General features: G+C 58.0%; 1 protein-coding gene across 1 annotated transcript; it reads left to right on the top strand.

The window, feature by feature from the left end:
- Positions 1-51: 51 nt before the first annotated feature.
- NMT1 (N-myristoyltransferase 1) lies at positions 52-17728 on the top strand. The gene is made up of 12 exons (XM_086626516.1): positions 52-194; positions 7385-7496; positions 8816-8960; positions 11289-11407; positions 11970-12061; positions 12717-12833; positions 13301-13471; positions 13843-13951; positions 15008-15178; positions 15469-15636; positions 16049-16186; positions 17671-17728. Exons 1-12 carry the CDS (start codon positions 67-69, stop codon positions 17689-17691), a joined length of 1491 nt encoding a protein of 496 aa, XP_086482642.1. The 5' UTR covers positions 52-66; the 3' UTR covers positions 17692-17728.
- The last annotated feature ends 1365 nt before the right edge of the window (positions 17729-19093 follow it).

Genomic DNA, 19093 nt, shown 5'->3' with positions numbered 1-19093 from the left:
GCCCGCCGCCCAATCGCAGCGCGCTTTGTTTCGGGGGTGCGGCAGGCGCCGAGGCCCCGTTTCAAGATGGCGGACGACAGTGAGACAGCAGTGAGGCGGCCACCGGCGAGGCCTTCGCGGCCGTCGGCGGAGGAGAACGACCACGAGCACTGCAGCGACTGCGAGAACGAGGCGGAGCACGGCTCCAACCGGGGGTGAGCGGCGGCCGGGGCCGCGCGCCGCGGCGGCGGCCGGGCCCATTGAGGAGGGCAGCGGCCGGGAAGTGAGCGGCGTCCCGCCCTTCAGGCACGCTGATTGGCCGCCAAGCAGCATCTCGCGCTGCGATTGGTCGAGCTGCCCGTCAGTCTGGCTAGGGGGGACGGGCCCGCTGGCTCCCATTCACGCCTGGTGTGGGAGCGTGTCCTGAAGCTAAGCTTGGTCGGGCCCGTCCGTGGCTGGATGGGTGACGGCCAGCGCGGTGTCTGCGGGGCAGTCAGAAAGGGGCTTCGAGTGCCTTTTTTTTTCAGAAATGAGCCCAATTCGCAGCTTTTCGTGTCCGGGCGTTAGGGTGTGTCTTCCCACGTTCCCGCTGACCTGCAGCACAAGTCCCGTCCCCCTCCCAGCACAGCCAGCACCGTGGTGGCACCCAGGGTGGTGGCACGGTCGGGCGCATTATCTCACTCCCCGGAGCCTGTGGCCTCCCGCGGCCACCCCTGCACCCTGGACAGAGCCCAGGCTTCTGCACACCCGTCCCATTGTTATCCTAAACACCACCCAGGGTTTTGCAAAGCTCAGCTGATGTCATCTCGTGGCTCGAGGAGCGTGGCATCCAGAGGTAGGAAATGGTGAAATAGCAGCAGTTAGGCTGGGAGCGGGTGTACGTGGCGAGGCAGGGCCTTATCCGGGTAGGAATGATGTAAAATCCCTCATGTAGGAGCTGCGTTACTCGCTGCCTTAATTAGTGAGGCGCAGAGCTGCCTCGCCATGCCTGTGGTTTGCAGGAGAGGCTTCGTCCTCGTTCCCGCTGGCTTTGCACGCGGCAGGGCACGTCATTGTGTGTTTAATACCTCATCACGTGTTTCCAGAGATTTCCAGAGGTTTCACGCCTCGTGCTTCACGCACCTGAGCCTCTCCGGGCTCCTATTCCTGCTCGCCCAGTGCCCCAGCAGCCACTTTTCCAGCCCTGTGACACGGGGACCTTCATCTTGAAGAGCTCTTCTCCCTCCGTCGGCAGCTTTCCGTAGGCAATCCCACCTGTCTGGTAACCGAAGTGAATAAAAGGTCACGCAAGAAATATCACAGAGGCTTTTTTTTATGACAGCACAGATGCCCACTTATATTTTATTTGCCTCCTGGGTGTGGCACCATGTCTCACTTTAATAGGTTTAGCCATGCTGGGGGAGATTTTTCTTTGCTTTCCCTTTGACGTGATTAGGTTTGCAGAAACCAGAGCCAAGCAGAGAGGAGATGTGGTGCTTCATCACCGTTATTTCCCAGCCCGGCCGGCCGGCCTGCCCTGTGCCAGGAAAAGGTGTGTTCTTGGGCCCCTTAGCACGGGCATCACACCTCCTGCAACCCCGAGGAGGTAAAATACCATTACCTGCCCCAGCTGGGGCGAGTGTGGAAGTGCAACAGGCTGAGCCTGGGAAATGTCCGGTAGCAAATATACTGTAAGAGTTCGGATCGCTCGGGAGATAACGTTAAAAGCATTTCCGACGGGCACAGCGATAACGAGCGCAAGCCAGGGAGGCTTTGGGGCTCTCCAACAAATTTCCTGTCCTCCCCCAAAACCTAATGGGGGATCCAGCTAGGAGAGAGAAGAGCAAGTGGTAGGAAAAGCGGTGGTTTTCTTTCTTGGTGCACATGGGTGCCTCTGATTTCGTACCGTCGCGTTACGCCGGGGTGCGGGAGCGTTTCTGGTCACCCCAGCTGAACGCCGTTCCCGAAAAACGGGGCAAGGGGGTGCTTTGAGGCGCTGGGCGCGGCGCTCGGAGTCCTGCCTCTGCCCAGGGCGCCTTGAGAGTCGCTGGATCTTGGCTCTGAGATGTAAAACATAAAAAATATTCCTTCGCAAGAGTGATACTTCCTTTCCTTTTAAGGACAGGAAAGAGGAATTGAGTTTCCTCCGCCTCAGTCCCGTGTCAGCACTGGGAAGTGGCTGCACCGCTCTCCGCTGCGGCTGTCCAAGTTGGTTTCCAAAAGGGAAAAAAAAAAAAAATCTCACTTTGGTATTTGTCGCGCTTTCCTTTGTGCTGAGAGGGCTTCCGTTGTGTCTCTGGTGTCTGCGAAGGGTTCATTCCTGTTGTAGATAAAAGACACTGGAAAGGCAGGACACCGGCACAGGCTCTGCTCCCGGAGCTGCCGCGAGCCCGCTGGGATTTGTCAGTTCACCGGGATTTGAGTGCCCCAGCCCCAGGAATGGGTCTGTTGTTGGCAAAACCACATGGAGAGGCTGTTTTGGGTGGGAAAAGTTCAGGGATGATCCTGCGGCACGAACTGGGCTGTTGCTGGATGGGACGGGGGGAAAGCAAAGGGGCTTTTCTTGGTGGGACGGCGGGCAGGTGCCTGGTGTGGCAATCCCTGCCTGCGCTTGCCCTGCGAGAGGGTGTTCCTGGGGCAGCTGGGTGTGTTCTGACATGGAAATTTAGTTTTCGGGGTTGTATGGAGCGCAGCAACGGTGCGCTCTGCGTCGGGACCTGCACTCTGCCATCTGCAGAGCCGCGCTGCCCGCTCCGGCCCTGATGAGATTACAGCCTAAGCATCGCCCCAGCTTAGCCCCAGCAGGATTTTCCAGCACCTAAATACGGAGCAGATATCTACTGCTCCTCATCTGACGCCGTTCGGGGTAGGAAGCGGGGCTGTGCGGTGGAGGAATGGCCAACAGCACAAGCCCCGCTCCAAGCCTGCCTTTCCAGTGAGTTTTGAGGAAGAACCAGCAGCTTTTGGCACCGAGACAGTCCGGGAGCCGCAGGGAGCTGCTCACTGCCGGAGTTGTCTTCCCTTGTGCTTCCTTCTCCCACTTTGCAAAAATAAAGCTCTTAGATCTGGGAATATAGCAGGAGGGCGCATGGATCCAGGCGGTGGATAAGTGGGTGCCGAGCACCAGTTCATTACTGGGTGCGTCTGGTGTTTCCCAGCCTCCAGTCTGAGTGTGTCTCGCCCTGAACAATCCCAACCATTTATTTAGGTGCTTCCAAAAGTCTGTTCTCGAGATTGCTCTGGTTATGGGAATTATTTTCTGTGCCGTGGTGTGTGCCGGCTCCTTTCTCCCAAACTCCAGAAGCCATCCGGTAGTGGGGACGGGAGGCTGTGGTGATAGATAGTGGCCATGACGGCGGCGGTGCCTTTCCCAGGAGAAGGGAAAAGCGTTTTCCTTCCTCAGAAGATGAACTGTCACGGATAATCGGAAGACGTTTTGCGTAGCGCAGCCAGCGTGCCCTTCTCTGCCCGCTTTATCTCTCAGAGCAGCTCGGGCTGGAGAGGAGATACTGGAGGAAAAAAGGGAGGAAAAAAGGCTGTGGGCTGTGGGAGAGGAGCTGGCCTCAAAGTTAACCCCTCCTGGGGTGAAACCGGCTTCAGCCCTCGCAGCATCGGCTGCGGCAGGTGGGATTTTGGACAGTGGTGGCTCATCCCAAGACATTGGTGGGATGTTGCCGTTATGTGGGGAGCGTCCGAGGGGCTGCAGCTACACTGGAGCATAAAGAAGATATTTTTTCCTATCGCTTTCCTACATTTCCTTTGGTGGTGACTCCTCTGCCAGGTTGGTTTTCGTCTCCAGGCTGGAGTGGAGCCCTTTACACCACGGCACCTGGGAATGCAGAACCTCATCCCGCTTTATGCCATCCTGATTTCTTCCAGGTCACGCCGGCTTGGCTCATAAATCAGGGGGATTTTTCTCGGCGCGTTTGCCTGAGCCCGGCGTGGGGCTGAGGCGATATTGGCTGGGCTGAACTCATTAGCGGCAAGTTGGGAGTTGGCAGCTCTGATTTATGAAGCCAAGCGACGCCGACGGAATACACAGGGACAGGGAGGGTTTTGGTTGTCACATCTGACACCCGCAGCATCCCAACACAGAGGTGACCCGAGAAAATGTGTCTGTCTCCTTTGGAAGGGGCGGTGTCCAGCGTCTGCCCTCGGACGTGCTCGCAAAACCCCCTCGTGCCGTCAGTTTGTGGTGGTAAGATCGGTAAGAAATCAGTTGGATGCGTTTGTTGCAGCTCCACGGTGGATAGTTTGGCTCATCCCAGGGCCTGGATGTGGCTGTCCGGGCTGGCTGGGGATCCGCCAGGTCTCATCCGCACTCCTTCGCGAGGAGTTAAAAAAATAAACCCCTCCAGCCCCTGGCCCGTTTGTCACCGAGATCAACAGCGGTGTCAGCACCGCTTTGCTGGGATTACTGGTGCTGTCGTGGCCGAGCGTGCGTCTCCTGGAGTGGAGACAAAGCCCGTTCCCGGCAGTGGGAGGGAAGGTGAGGTGTGCTGAGATGTCCTCCCGGGCCATTCCCGCTGGGAGGGAAGGTGAGATGTGCTGAGATGTCCCTTCCCGGGCCATTCCCACTGGGAGGGAAGGTGAGGTGTGCTGAGATGTCCCCTCCCGGGCCATTCCTGGTGGGAGGGAAGGTGAAATGTCCCTTCCCGGGGACGGTTCCGCAGTGCTGTGGGATGCTGATCCCTGCAGAGCCACGGTTTCGCAGCTGCTGCTCTCTCTGCTCCGCTGCAAGTGCCGGCAGCGCTTCTGGAGAAGAGGAGGGAGCTTTTGATCGAGCCCCCTTTTACGGAGCAGCTCAGCCTACGTGGCTGTGTGTTCCAAACACTTCCCGGCTCCTGGTGTTTCACGTGGGGCTCTGCTGATAGCCAGGAAGCTTTTCTCCCCAGAAATGCCATCTGCAGAGGCTCTGCTGCTGCTTTGTCCGGAGGAAAGCCTTCCCCGGCTCAGCTGCTCCGTGCCCTGCGAGCCAGACGTCTCTGCTCCGCGTGGCGACGGCTGCCCGTCGCCTCGGGCGTCAGCGGCTCAGCACCCAGCCCTCCCGGCTTCACCCTCAAAAACATTTCTCTATCCGCTTTTCCCTGGTTTCAAAACTCGCTTGCTGCTCAGCCCAGGGATTTTTTAAAACCTTATTCCCCTCCTGACTCTCTCCTTTTCCTGGCCTTGCCGAAATAAATAGTTGGATGTTGCTCCAACATATTTTTCGGGATATTTCTTCTTTGCTTTTTCTGCTCCACCCTCTTCACCGCGATCTTGTGTTTGGTGAAGATATTAAGCTGGTCCGGGATCGAGCGGCACTCGGGGGATGTTTCCAGGCTGGCCGGTGCCTTCGGTTCACCGTTGGCCTCTGGGCAGGTCAGAGCCGTGCGGCTGTTCCCGCTGGGAAAGCGGGGTGCAAGGGGGGAGCCGCCTCTGCATCACAGAGTAAGAAAAATATACTGGCTTGGACCCCTGAGCTGAGATTGGTGGAAAGAAGAGGATGACGTCTCCAGGCGCAGGAGAGCGGGGACACACGTCTCGTGCTGTCCAGGCTGGCTGGGGTTCCTGCGGCAGGTGGGGCAGACCCAGTCCCACAGAGCTTGTACTGGTTTCCAGCCAGCCCTGCTCCGGTGCTGTGGATGTGCCGCTTGATGCAACAAGCAGCTCCCACCCAGGGGTCCTCATGGCTCTGTCATCTCCCGTAGAGCCAGACGCAGGCTGTTGTCATAGAATCATGGAATCACAGAATGGTTTGGGTGAGAAGGGACCTTCAAGATTATCTAGTTCCAACTCCCCTGCCATGGGCAGGGACACCCTCCACTACACCAGGTTGCTCAAAGCCCCATCCAGCCTGGCCTTGAACACTTCCAGGGATGGGGCAGCCGCAACTTCTCTGGGCAACCTGGTCCAGTGCCTCAGCACCCTCGGAGGGAAGAATTTCTTCCTTATATCTAATCTAAATCTGCCCTCTTTCAGTTTAAAGCCATTGCCCCGTGTCCTGTCACTCCACGCCCTTGTCTAAAGCCCCTCTCGAGCTTTCTTGTAGCCCCTTTAGGCACTGGAAGGTGCTGGAAGGTCTCCCGGGAGCCTTCTCCAGGCTGAACAGCCCCAACTCTCCCAGCCTGTCTCCATAGCAGAGGTGCTCCAGCCCTCGCGTCATCTTGGAGGCCTCCTCTGCACTTCCCCTCCCTGCTCCGGGGGCAAGGCTCACCAGAGCAGAGCAGAGGGGCAGAATCCCCTTCCTCGACCTGCTGCCCACGCTGCTTTTTGTCCTCGGTGAAAACAGAAGAGGAAAGATGTGCGGTTTTCCTGCAAAATGAACTTGCCACCATCAACAGGGATGGGGCAGAGCTGAGCGACGCTGGTGGTGTGCGCACCATCCCCCAGCTCACTTTGCAGAAGACCCCTCGTACATGTCGGCCGCTGGCAAAGCACCCTTGACCCGGTGTCCCCCTCTCATCCCTCTGCTTGGTCCCACTCCAGCCATCTGTGGGGTTGAATTTCCACCTGACCCGTGACCCTCTCAGAGACCGTAACCTTGTTTCAGGGCCCGTTGGCACTGGGCACACGGCTCAGGGTGCCCCAGCTCCACGGTGGTAACGTCGCCTGTCCCACGTTGGGATACCTCACGCGGGGTGAGATCACACACTCGGTGCTGGGGGCGGGCGCCTCTCCTGCGTTGTGCCATCAGGTCCCTGCCAGTCCTGCCCGTCGGCGAGACCGGGCGCAGCGCGGGGTTTCACGGCTGCGGCTGCTTCGGGGTGATCATCGTCTGGACGTCCAGGGCTGCCACACATCCCTGGACGGGGAGAAGCGATGCCCTGGTGCAGGCGCTTCCCACCCTGCGCTCCCAGAGATTTGCTGCCCGGTCTCAGTTTTCCAGCTCCAGCATAACAATATAATGATTTTCCGATGTAACAGGTACCCGTCTCCCTGGATCATCACCTCTGCAGGTGAGGTGATGTTTGGTGCAGTGTCCTTGGCCACCGGCCCCTCCATGGTGCCTGGACCTGCTGTGGTGCCTTATCTCCAAGGCTGGACCAGCGTTCGCTGCTCCCATGTCCATCCTCGGGCTCGGAAAGGAGAAAAAACCCTAAATTGGGCATTTCTAGTACTCCATGGACTGGATTTGGGCCCGTGAGGCTGAGCGGGGTGATGTGACAGCAAAGATGTGGTCACCTGCAGTGCGGGCTCACTCCTCACCGCCGAGCAAACCTGCGGGGTGGGAGATGTTGGTGCTGGTCCCCTTTTCGGGAACTCACTGCTGGGAGGGATGCCTGGGAGAGGACGCGTGGCTGCACCCCCCGTGCACTGGGTGTTCCTTCTCCTGGAGATCTGGATTCTGAGCAGGGAGCTTGTATGTTCTTTAGAGAGCTTCAGAAACCCTATAAACGTCCTCCAATAAAAGAAAGGCTTCAATGATGTTTCTTTTGTTCCCCAGCGGCTTCAGTCCAGCAAATGACAGCGGAGCCAAAAAGAAGAAAAAGAAACCGAAACGGAAGAAAGAGAAAGGAGGAGATCAGCCCGACCAGGCGCAGGACCAGGCGGTGAAGGTGACCGAGCCCTTCCCGGAGTCGCGGCCCCGCACAGCAGCCAGCTCCATCCTGAACCTTTCCCATGTAGCTTAGGGCAAGGAAAGAGTCTCCCAGTCCTGGTTTTAGGCACTTGGCAGCTTGAAAATCTTAAGGTTTTGAGTAATTTCCCAGCCTGGCTCCATGCGTGGGAATTCCCGGTGCTGCGGGAGGTGTTTGTGGAGCGCTCCAGGCTAAACAGGGTCCTTGGCTGGATATCCCAGCCAGTTCCAGCGCTGCGGTGAAAGGGTCAGACTGGCGCCGCCGAGCAATTCTTTCCGGGCACCAGCCACCTCCTCACAGGCAGGGAACCGCCACGCTGCCACCTGCCAGCTTCCTCTCGTGCCCGCAGCCAGCACAAGGAATGTGTTCTCCTACTTCTTGGACGAAGGCTGATGATTTTTTTCCCTGATTAACACAAGAACAGGAGCAGAGTCTGTCTTACCCCTCTGGACTTTGCCCGATCCTCACTAGCAGCTGGTGCTTGGCGAAGGAGCATGGCACACGCAGCGTTTGTCCCTCCTAGCGCTGGAGTCACCACTTTTGTCCCCTCTGGTCCCGCGACAGGACACACACACAGATCTGCACGTCAACAGAGGCTGTTTTCTGCCCAATGCTCAGTTCCCATCCAAATATTTCTGCTGTTTTGTCCTTCTGACCGTGCAGAGCATTACATTGGGGCTTTTGGGTGTTTTAAACTAACTTCACCAGGAATTAAGGAGGAGTTGGGGTTGGGAATTCAACACAGAGCTGACCACCTTGCCAAAGTCTGCCTGGCTAGGAGGAAGAGGAAAGTGTCTTTCACCTTGACTCAGCCTCTCTGCCTTGTCCTGGGCCATGGTGCCCAGGGACTCCTCTGGAAGCTGCAGTTTGGAGATACAGATCCAGCTTAGATGGAGGAGGCTGAAGCAGAGACAAAAGCCACCACAAGAAGCCCAAACGCTGGGTGTGGGTTGAGCCAGGATGTCTCTGCGTGGATGTCAGCCAAGGTGAGGCAGGGAGGTTTGCTCTTGGCGTTCCCAGCGCCCTCCTGAACTGAAGCGTAAAGCACTTGAAGGTATCTCTCCCCTTTGACCCAGGAGTGCCTAGGAACCAGTCTAGGTGTGTGGTAGGTGTCTAGTAAAAGGGTTCATCCATCTCATAGAGGTTTACAGGAGGATCTAGTCTGGGAAGTGAGTCTTCTCCTTGCTTTCCCCTTCCTGGCCGGGTCAGCTCCAGGTTTCCCTAATGAGGAGCTGAAATACAGACCTGGTGGCTCAGCTTACTCATTTTGTCTTTCCACTCTCCTTTTCTGCCCTCAGGTGAACTCTTTACCTGCTGAGAGGATCCAGGAGATTCAAAAAGCCATCGAGCTCTTCTCTGTAGGTCAGGGCCCTGCCAAAACCATGGAGGAAGCCAGCAAAAGGAGCTACCAGTTCTGGGACACGCAGCCGGTGCCCAAGCTAGGTACGTACAGCCCTTTGATGTTTCATGCTCCTTGGGAGAAGCCTTGTGGTCGCCAGGCTGCTCAAAGAAGCCCAGAGAAGCTGGTGTCTGGCCAGTGAGTGAGTCCCTGGATGGCCCCTCACTGCTGTCCTACCTGGGCTTCAGAGGCATCAGTGACACTTGTCCACTGTTGGGCATCATGGACCGAGCAGCCAGCGCTGCCGCCGGAGAGCTGTGCAGGTGGCTGGGGGGGTCAAAAGGGATGAGGAGCCATTTCAGACATGTGATTTGATGCCTTCTGCTTTTGAGCATCCCTTAATCTCAGTCTTCAGCCCTCGAACTGGGTCTCCCCAGCCCTCTGTACCCAAGTTCCATGCAGGCTGTTGCCAGCCTTCCTCTTGCCAAGTCCTCAGGGACTGGGAGATAACCAGCTCTCCTCTTCCTGGGGGTTGAAGATTCCCAGCAAAGGATCCTTGGTGGGGAATGTAACTCGGGATGAGATGGATCCAGCTGATGATGGGAGCTGCTCAGGGAAGCAGATCCATATGCTGAGCTGCTGCATCGTTGGTTTGGGGGGCTCTCGTCAGCCTCTGGCACGGGCAGGCACTGAGGCTGAGCCAGGAGAGCTGGGAGAGGGAAGGCACAAACCTCACAAGCATCTGCACCCCCAAACTGCTGTGCCCGTCTAAAGACGGGCAATCCCGTCTCTTCGTTCCCTGTTCCCCCTGCGAGCGGCCCGGCTGTGCTTCCCAGCTCTAGTCCTTGCTCCAGCCCGTTCTCCAGTTTGCTCCTGACACGGTCAGCCTGCGTCAGAAGCGATCTGCCGTCGGTAACGGGGCGTTTCTCGGCGTGGCAGGAGCGCTCAGCAGCGGAGCAGCTCGGAAAGGCAGAGGGATGTGCTGCTGCAGAGCTGCGGGGATGGAAGGTGCTCCTTCCTGAGCTGATGAGGAAACCTGCAGCGCTCCCGGGGTGCCTGGGATTGCTTCTCTTCTTCTCTCCGCCCCTGCATCCACCATCAAAATCCGTGCAGAGCTCAGGAGATCTGGAGAATGAGTCCAAGCCCAGAGTTTCTGGATTTACCCAAGTCTTGTCATGGCTGCAGGTTGGCTGCTCATCAGTAATTTCCTTCATGGGGTGGTGTCCGACCCCTCTTGCAGCAAACACTGTGTCTGCTTCCCTTTTCCTGTTGTCAGCACCCGGCTGAGGCTTGCTTTGGCCTCAAAGACCATTTACTGGGAGCAATGGTCTCTGCTTTGTGCAGGGAAAATCACAGTGAGGTGGCACAGCAAAGCCTGATCTTGCATTTGCCCATTTTCCCAGAAGATCCTGGATGTGGCAAACAATTTCTGCTTGGGTAGACCCTGGAGGAAGGGTGGAAGATGTCTTCTGGGGAAGGAGAGGCACAAAACAGCCTGTTCCTCCATGCACCAAATTGCTGGCTGTGCCCTGGCTGCCAACTGCCCTCTGGGTCCCAGCATCTTGTGGTCCTCGCTCCAGAGCACGCGCTGGCACACAGCGTTATGTACTCGAGGCTATTTAGGGTCGGGTACCAAAAGTGCTGTGGGATTTTGGGGCTGGATTTCAGAGCCGTTCAGCACCTGCTCAAAACAGAGAGGACAGCCAGGGGTGAGCGTTTCTGGAAGCCGCCCTGGATGGGTGTGATGGGGGCAGCTCTTGCTCTGGGCTTTTCTTTACCTCCCCATTGCCTGGAAACCTTTTCAGTCCCTTTTTAAGGGAATTCCTAATTAGTGCAGCTTGCTTCTCTTGGCAGCACTGAAGCGATGCCGCTGTGTTGACATCCCCGAGAAAGCCAGTGCTTGAACCATCGTCTCTTGGCTGAATCGGAGGCTTTAGGAGTCAGTGGTTTCTCAACAAAAGTTGTCTTGTTCACCACAGCTCTTCTTTGAGCGCAGTGGGAAGGAAACCCTGGTCCTTGGCAAACGGCAGAGGCCGGAGCTGGCAGGGCCAGAGCCGCTGTCTGATGGAGCGGCTCATGGGAAAGTGCTGGCCGAGGCTGGGACTGTGCGGATGGGGAAGGATAAGGCATCACGTGTGGACCTGGAGGACGGAGCTCTGGAGCTCTGCTTGGTTTGGTCACCTCCTCTCTGCTGCCCGATCAGCTCCGCCATCACCCCTGAAACAGAAGTTTTGGTTCTCTGGCCCCTCTGCCATGTGGCACATCCCAAACCGGGTGGGTGAAATGATGATCCCTGGCTGCCCGCACCAGGGACCGGAGCTGGGAGATCACTCTGGGGAAGTGGGGCATGTTGGCCACCGGATTGAGGTGTCATGGAGACTCTGCCTTGAACAGCAGAGAGCATCTTCATGACTCTGCTCTCTCTCTTACAGGAGAAGTGGTGAACACCCATGGTCCTGTTGAGCCAGACAAAGACAACATCCGTCAGGAGCCATACACCTTGCCCCAGGGCTTCACCTGGGACGCCCTGGACCTGGGGGATAGAGGCGTGGTGAGTACAGGCAGCTCGGCACACACGTGTTGGGAGGGCATCTCCATTGCAGTTAGCAGTTCCATGCTTGGATTGCCGAAGATAGTTTTGGGGATGGGAGCAGATCTTTCACCACACCAAGCAGCTCTCCAGCTCAGTGATCATGCCATGGAGTTAGACGGGTCTGACTTCCCTCACCATGCAGTTACCTCTCACCCATCCTGTGTTGGCCTGGTTTCCTCATGGGTTAGAACGGGGGCTTCTCCACGTGCTCTTTAAGCATAAGGATGCCTGAAGCCAGGAGTTTTCCTTTAGGGAAACCGTCCAGACTGTGCCCCACCTGTCTGGGAGATGACCCAAGGGCAGCAGGACTTAGCTGTGTGTCCTGCAGCTTCCCCTGCCCTGCAGTAGCACTGGTTTGGGAGCCCGGAGCCAGGAGCACGGAGCAGGGGACGTGCCGGGAGCAGGGACATGGCTGCACGCAGCTCCTGTCGCTGCGGCCACGCAGAAAGCGTTCAGGGTTCCGTCTCGGGGCGCGTGATGGCCGAGTAACTCTTGACCTGCTCGGTCGCTCCTGCTTTAGCTGAAGGAGCTCTACACGCTTCTGAACGAGAACTACGTGGAGGACGACGACAACATGTTCCGCTTCGATTATTCTCCTGAGTTCCTGCTGTGGTGAGTGGCACCGCGGCGCGGAGCAGAGGGGGCTGGATGCTGCCAGGCCTGATCCCGGTGACAGCGCTGCAGCTGCCTTTGCTTATCCCGTCTCACTTCTTCCCGAAATCTCCCTTCCCCATCTGCCACCGTGCGCGTGTGCGGCGTCGCAGGTTCACTGCGAGAGGGGTGTCTCTCCCAGCCCTGCCTGCCTCCGGCTTCTTTTTGTGGGAGCCTAAACATGGATTTTTTTCCTCTTTGATCCCTTGAGTGTTGGTAAAAATCCCAGTAGCTGAGGCGCTTCCCAGTGCCCTGGAGCTGTAGGTTGAAGGCGGCTGCCAAGTAATGCTGCCAGCAATAACGCTTGGAGACCTGTTGCAGCAGAGCTGCTGTTTCCTCGAGGTGTTCACGAATTGAGGAACATGGCTTTCCTCCTGTGTCGCCAGCAAGAACTTGACCTGGCCACGGAGAGCAGGAATTGCCCTAGATCCCGGCGGTCCTGCCTTGTCACATCACTGTCACCCTCTCATCCTCCTGCCTGCAAACCCGCGGCTGTGTTGGGCAGCTGGAGCAGGACACGGGGCATCCCAGGGCAGCGTGGGGAGGCGGGAGGCAGGAGCAGGTTCACAGGGGACCTTTGATGGGACGTGACTTCTGAAGCGTCTCTCATCTCCAGGGCGCTGCGTCCTCCAGGCTGGTTGCCCCAGTGGCACTGTGGAGTCAGGGTTGTCTCCAGCAAGAAGCTGGTTGGATTTATCAGCGCGATTCCAGCCACTATCCACATCTACGACACGTGAGTGCTGCTCGGCTGCGTTTCCCACCCTGCCCCTTGATGGCACGTGGGGCTTCCTGGGAGTGCTCAGGAGGTCTGGCTGTGTTGTCCTCCTTGACATGCCGTTCAGCCATGGAGATGCTTAGAGGAGAGGATGGGGGATACTTGAGGTGGGCAGTGAAGTTCTGTGCAAGGACATCTTGTAGTCAGCAGCCATGAGGGCTGTTTTCCTCAGCGAGTGGGGTCAGCTTAGAGCTGTGTCTTAAAAAACCCCTCCAGAGCCAGATGGAGACTGTTCTCACTGGGAAAATCTTGGGTAACAGCTTAAAGGAGAGTTCTCCAAACCCAGCCCTTGCCCCTTGGCCTTCCCCCAGGCTTTGACTCCTCTTTCTCTTGAAGGGGCTGGAGGTAAATTGCCCAGGGCGTTGGACGGATCCTCCCAGGTCAGGGCAGTCGGGTCTCATGCTCTGCATTGTTTCTTTCCCAAGAGAGAAGAAGATGGTCGAGATAAACTTCCTGTGCGTCCACAAAAAGTTGCGCTCGAAACGGGTGGCTCCGGTTCTGATCCGCGAGATCACGCGGCGGGTTCATCTGGAGGGGATCTTTCAGGCTGTTTACACTGCGGGAGTGGTGCTGCCAAAGCCAGTGGGGACTTGCAGGTGAGCGTCTGGGCTTCCCCAAAGAGACTTTGCCCTGCAGACCTTCCCTTGCCAGGATCCCCTCTGTGGCACATAGCGTGTGTGGGATTCCCTGGGGCAGGAGAGATCGATTCCAGCCCAGGTTTCTCCTCCTCACCCCGTCCCTCCAGGATTAAGTCCAATAGCTTTGCCTAAGCTGCTCATATATCACAAGACAGGAGACTTTCTGCTTCAGGCCGCCCTTGTTTTTCTCTGCGGGAGCTGGTGGCCTCTTCGGAGCCGGCGTGATGTTCTTGCTTGCCCTCTCATGGCAGCTACGAGAACCTCGTGCCCGTGCGGCCGTCTGGCTGCCCGAGAACAAGTCTCCCACCGCGAGTGTGTTTTTTCTGCAGGTACTGGCACCGGTCCCTGAATCCTCGGAAACTCATCGAGGTCAAATTTTCCCACCTGAGCAGGAACATGACTATGCAACGTACCATGAAGCTTTACCGGTTGCCCGAGGTAAAGAGCTCACGAGTTGCTCCTCGCCGAGCAAGGGCTGAGGCTGGGAGCTGGAGACACAAACATCTCGGCCGAGGTCGAGTCCTCTGCCTAGAGAACTGGGGCTGGTTTCATGTAGAAAATGACTCTGTCGAGCCATCGCGCCTTATTTCGTCTTTATTTTTGCCTGGGTACCTGCAATTTAAGGGCAAATTCTTGCAGCTAGAGGACCCTGTGAGCTTTTGTTTCATGGTGAGTCATATCCCGTCCTCCTGGTAGAACGAGAACGCAGATATGACAGCCTTCATCTGTCCAAACACAGCCTCGGAGTGACCTTGAATTGGGTTAGTCCCTCATTTTTCAGTCAAACTGATGGGTTCTGTCACTGCAGTTGTCCTGCTGGGGAAGTTCCCCAGCTGGATATGGGAGAAAAGACAAACAAAGCATTAAAATTGCCACCACCTTCCCCGACCTTGTTGGCTTCCTTCTGTCGGTCGGAGCTGCTCGTTTCGGTTGGAGAGCGTTGCTGTAGTGCGGGGCACCGCACGGCTCCTGTCTCCTGCCTCCCACCTCTGCAAAGGCACCAGCTGCTGGATTGTAGCTACCGATTTTTGCGCAGATACCCAGACCCAGAAGCAGTTGGTGCTGCTTGATCCGGGCTTTGCTGAGCAATCCCAACCCTAGATTAGAAATCGAGTCCAACTGGAAACACCAGGCGGTTCCTCGCGGTGCCTGGGACACGTCTCCCGGCCCGGCCCTGCCGCGTGTGGGAGCAGAGACCCACAGGGAAGCAGAGATCTTGTGTAATTGGTGGGTAGGAGGCCACTTCCAGTGGGATTTGACCTGGCACATGGGGCTTTGGGACCCACTGTGCTCCTCTGCGGTCTGCCATCGGTGTGACGGCCGATTGCATCCGTCCTGGCAGGCTGCAGGGCTGGGCGGGGAAGGGTGCTGGGTTGTGGGACTGCAAATGAGCTGATCTAAGCAGAGAACATCTCCATGGCACTTGTCAGAGAGCCTTTGGGTGATAAAAGCCGCCGTGCAAGCAACACAAACGATTTGTCCCACTTTTTGTAGATTCCCAAGACTCCCGGCTTGCGGCCAATGGAGCACAGAGATATCTCCGCGGTGCACAAGCTCTTGACCGAGTACCTGAAGCAGTTCCACCTGACGCCTGTCATGAGCCGAGAGGAGGTGGAGCACTGGTTCTTACCTCAGGAGAACATCATCGACACCTTTGTGGTAGAGGTGAGGGGCCAGGAGCAAGACGGCGGGGTGTTTTCCTGGGCTTCTGCCTCCACTGGAAAAGCATGCGGTGAGCTGTGGGAACGATCAGGGAGGTTGCTGCCGTGGACAGCAAGATGCTCTTCCAGGGTGGGAGGTTTGAGCTGGTGGAGAATGATTCCTCTCCATCCTGGGCTGCCCTGAGTCTCCTCGCAGGGAGGCTGCACATCGCTCAGACTGGCAAAATCCTTCTAAGGCTCCAGCCAGGCTTTAAGCTGGTTCTGACGTGTCACCGTGTCACTTCTGGCTTCCAGAGTGCCCCAGGGGAGGTGACAGACTTCTTGAGCTTCTACACGCTGCCCTCCACCATCATGAACCACCCGACTCACAAGAGCCTGAAAGCTGCTTACTCCTTCTACAATGTTCACACCAAGACGCCTCTCATCGACCTCATGAGTGATGCTCTCATACTGGCCAAGTCGGTGAGTGATGGCAGAGCCGGGATGGCACCACTGGGCACCGGGCAGCTCAGCGGGCAGCTCGCCTGGCCACCCTCGGGTTTACAGGGAGGGCCAGCCATGGGGCAGGGCTGTACTAACCCAAATCCTACAGGATCTACCGCCCAGGAGAGGGACACAGGCGTAGCCTGAACCTCCTGGTGAGCATTGAGCTGGGCTCAGTGTCTACTTGTTTCTTCCAGCAAATTATTTTGCTGTATGTCCGTAGTGCTTGAACTGAGGGTGGGTGCATCGGTGCCAAGGTCTTCCCCACCAGCCTCGCTGCCTTCTGAGGGTGCAGAGCTGGGCAGGAGAGGGGGCAGGCAGCTCACGGGTGGGATGAGCTCCCCAGCACGTAAGCAGGAGGAGCTGATGGCTTCATGTCTTGCCCATGCAGAAAGGATTTGACGTCTTCAATGCACTGGATCTCATGGAAAACAAAACGTTTCTGGAGAAGCTGAAGTTTGGGATCGGGGACGGGAACCTGCAGTATTACCTGTACAATTGGAAGTGTCCCAGCATGGCACCGGAGAAGGTCAGTGCCTTGGGGTGATGGGATCCTCCAGCGCACAGGAAGGGGTCTTGTCCCCACAGCCCCCAGGGAGATGAGTTTGCTGTCACACGCACCTTGGCCACCAGTACACACAGTAACAGGTGAATCCAGTGACGGCTCCTCTGTGCTGTACCTGCACAGAGGGTGTTCCTGAAAAATCCCTCACCACTTCTCTCCCCAGGCTCATTTTACTCTTGGGCTAGCACAGGTTTAGAGTCCTTAACCTCACGCACGTCGGCATGGACTTCTTCCCTCTGTGGAAGGAGGCCGGGTACAGAGGAGACAGGCAGAGGGCTGCAGGGTGACAGATGTGACACCTGGGAGGTGGTTGTTGTGCCCTGTGAACCTGCCCAGGACCCGGGTGTCACTGTGCAGCCCTGTAACCTGCGTGCCAGTCTGTCGTGGTGGGGTGAGACAAACCAGAGCCCCTCCAGAGAGAGCAGATGAGCCGTTGGGTGGGTCTGGAGCGGGACCCCGTGACAACTGGGAGCTCTGCCAGCGCAGTCACTCATAGCATGTACGGAGAGGCTGAGCCATGGGATCTCTGGGGTGTCACCCTGTCCCCACAGCCAGCAGCTCCCTCCCCACCCAGCTGCGCCTGCAGACACCCCGTCTGCCGTCCCTGGGCCGTTTTTAGGGAGCACCTGGTTGCTACCGTGTCTCCACCCTGAAGATGCAGTCCAGCATCTGTCCGGTTCACAGCCGCCCGGGATAGAGGGGTGCTTGGGAACCAGAAGCAGCCTGCCTGCGCCGCGTCGTGACAGCTCATTAATGCCTTAGCGGCACTGATGGGGCTTTGGTTCCCCTCGTAGACCGTGTGAATCCAGGTCTGGCTCTGGGTGCAAGCCCACATGCCTTCAACCAACCTTGCTGTGCCGCTGAGCCTTGCAGAAAGCTCCAGGAGGCTGCTGGGAAGTTTAAGCAATCCCTTTTCGTGCTGGGAGAGCTGGTGGGTTGGAGAGCGGTGCTGGGAGCCGCTCTCCGGCCTTATCCTGCCGTGGGGCTGCCCGTGGCTCCAGTGGGTCGGAGCCCAGGACTGGCCACCAGCGTGTCCTGTCATGCAGTGGCCGGGGAGCACCCAGCAGCGCCGGCTGTCGGCAGAGGGGCCCAGCCCGGTGTGAGGCTCTCTGGAAGCAGCTTCTCCCAAATCCGTTCTTATTAGCTTAGAAACAACCTCAGCTCCTAAATCAAGGCTGTCTCACAGACTGCCTGGGCATGTCACACCCCAGGCGTTGGTCACCTCCCCGGATTGGAGCTGGGCAGGGTCTGGGCGCCCTTTTGGCCGTGCACCCAGGGCTCCTGCTGCTCTCAGATATCCCAAAGCCGGTGGGGAAACTGGCCCAGACAACACTGAGCCCTCGCAGCCGGCGCGGCAAGGGAGCTGCGTCCGCCCCGAGCCGTGTCTGGACTGGAGGACACTGGTGCTGGAGCACATCCTGACCTGCCGTCTCCGTTGGCTCCCCCAGGTCGGACTGGTGTTGCAGTAAGCGAGCCCTTGCCAGGAGAGCGCGGCGCTGCCGAGGAGCCGGGATCTGGCGGAGGTGCCGCCCTCATCCTTTCTGCCGAAGCCGGACCTGCGCCGAGAGAGGTGGAAGCGGAGCAGCCGCCGACCGCCTGGATTCACCGCCCGCGTCCCGCAGCGCCGGCTGCCGCTCCCCCGCTGGCATCGGCGGTCTCCTTTGTTTTGATTTAATTGCATCCTCGTAAAGACATGATCAAGGGAATGTAACTGCTGAAACTAGCTCGTGATTGGCATAGAATGGAGTTAACGGGTGAATAATAAAAGTATATATTATATATATTTTAAATCTCTCCTGTTCCAAACTGACGTGAGTCGCATTCGTCTGCCGAAGGCCACCTCCAGGGCACCGCACCGTGACTTTTCTCAACGGCGCCAACCGAGGTAGACGCTTGGCAGCGCCCGACGGCTCGGCGCCGGCGTGCTGGAGCACCGGCGTGCTGGAGCACGGGGACGCAGTGGCCGGGCTGCCGAACCCTCCCGCCTGCCCGGAGGGTGTTTTGGGCTCTGTCCCCTGCTCGGCTGTTTGCCCCTGGTTTGCTCCCTGCTCCATTAAACTCGGGTGCCTGGAGAGGGAGGATGGCACCGTCCCTCCCTGCGGGCTCGAGAGCACGTCGAGATTTGTTTCCAAGGGCTATTTGTGCAAGCAATGCCTTGTCCCTTCTCCTCCCCAGCCTCGGGGACTCGGACCCTCTCCGCTCGACGGGGCCAGCGCCGAACTGAGGAGCAGCAGCGCCCAAAGATGCGGAGGGACTCGGCTCCTCGCTGCCGCCGGAGCTCGTCCACCGCACCCCGCTCCGCTCAGCCTCCTCGGGGTCGTTCCTCTCCGCCACCCGTCGTGACGCCTGCGGGCATCGGAGGAATGATCCATCACTGCTGCTTTTCTCTGGAAGCGTGGAACTATGGATACACACGCAAGTGGCTGCCCTGCGACGTGCCATTGGCATCGCCCCGGGGCTTCAGCATCTCCGGCCACCCCGGTGTCTCTTCCAGCGGGCTCGTCCTCTTGTGCTGCGGGAACCTCCGAGGTAAAGGAATTGATTTCTTTCGTGGAAACCCTTTATTCCATCGCAATGTTTTGGGAAACAAGCACCCGGGCAGCCTGCTGCCTCCCGCCGTGACGTGAACCGTGCCTGCGAAGAGCTTCTGAGATGCTCCTGCCCTCCCAGCCAAAGGTTTCCAAAGCTGCACGCCAAGGCCAAGACCCCATCTATGCACTCCCACGCCACCTTGTCCTTCTGTGTCCCCCCCCGTCATGCCCCGTGGCACACCGTGGACCCCGAGGGGCTTTGCCCACCCTGACCTGGACCTGTGGGGCATTGGTGGGGGGCCGGGAGCCCATCATGTCCCGCTGGCAGTGCCATCGCGTC

Source organism: Tauraco erythrolophus, chromosome 25, assembly GCF_009769465.1.
Source record: "Tauraco erythrolophus isolate bTauEry1 chromosome 25, bTauEry1.pri, whole genome shotgun sequence".
Classification (NCBI taxonomy): Eukaryota; Metazoa; Chordata; class Aves; order Musophagiformes; family Musophagidae; genus Tauraco; species Tauraco erythrolophus.
Note: the sequence above shows the minus strand (reverse complement) of the source record. Positions and strands in the feature narration are given on the sequence as shown.

Excerpts from the sequence above, each read along its gene's own strand:
- NMT1 (XM_086626516.1), top strand. The coding sequence starts at position 67 with ATGGCGGACGACAGTGAGACAGCAGTGAGGCGGCCACCGGCGAGGCCT. Across the intron at positions 11,408-11,969 it reads ACCTGGGGGATAGAGGCGTG|CTGAAGGAGCTCTACACGCT; the intron begins GTGAGTACAGGC and ends CTCCTGCTTTAG. Across the intron at positions 13,952-15,007 it reads AGCTTTACCGGTTGCCCGAG|ATTCCCAAGACTCCCGGCTT; the intron begins GTAAAGAGCTCA and ends CACTTTTTGTAG.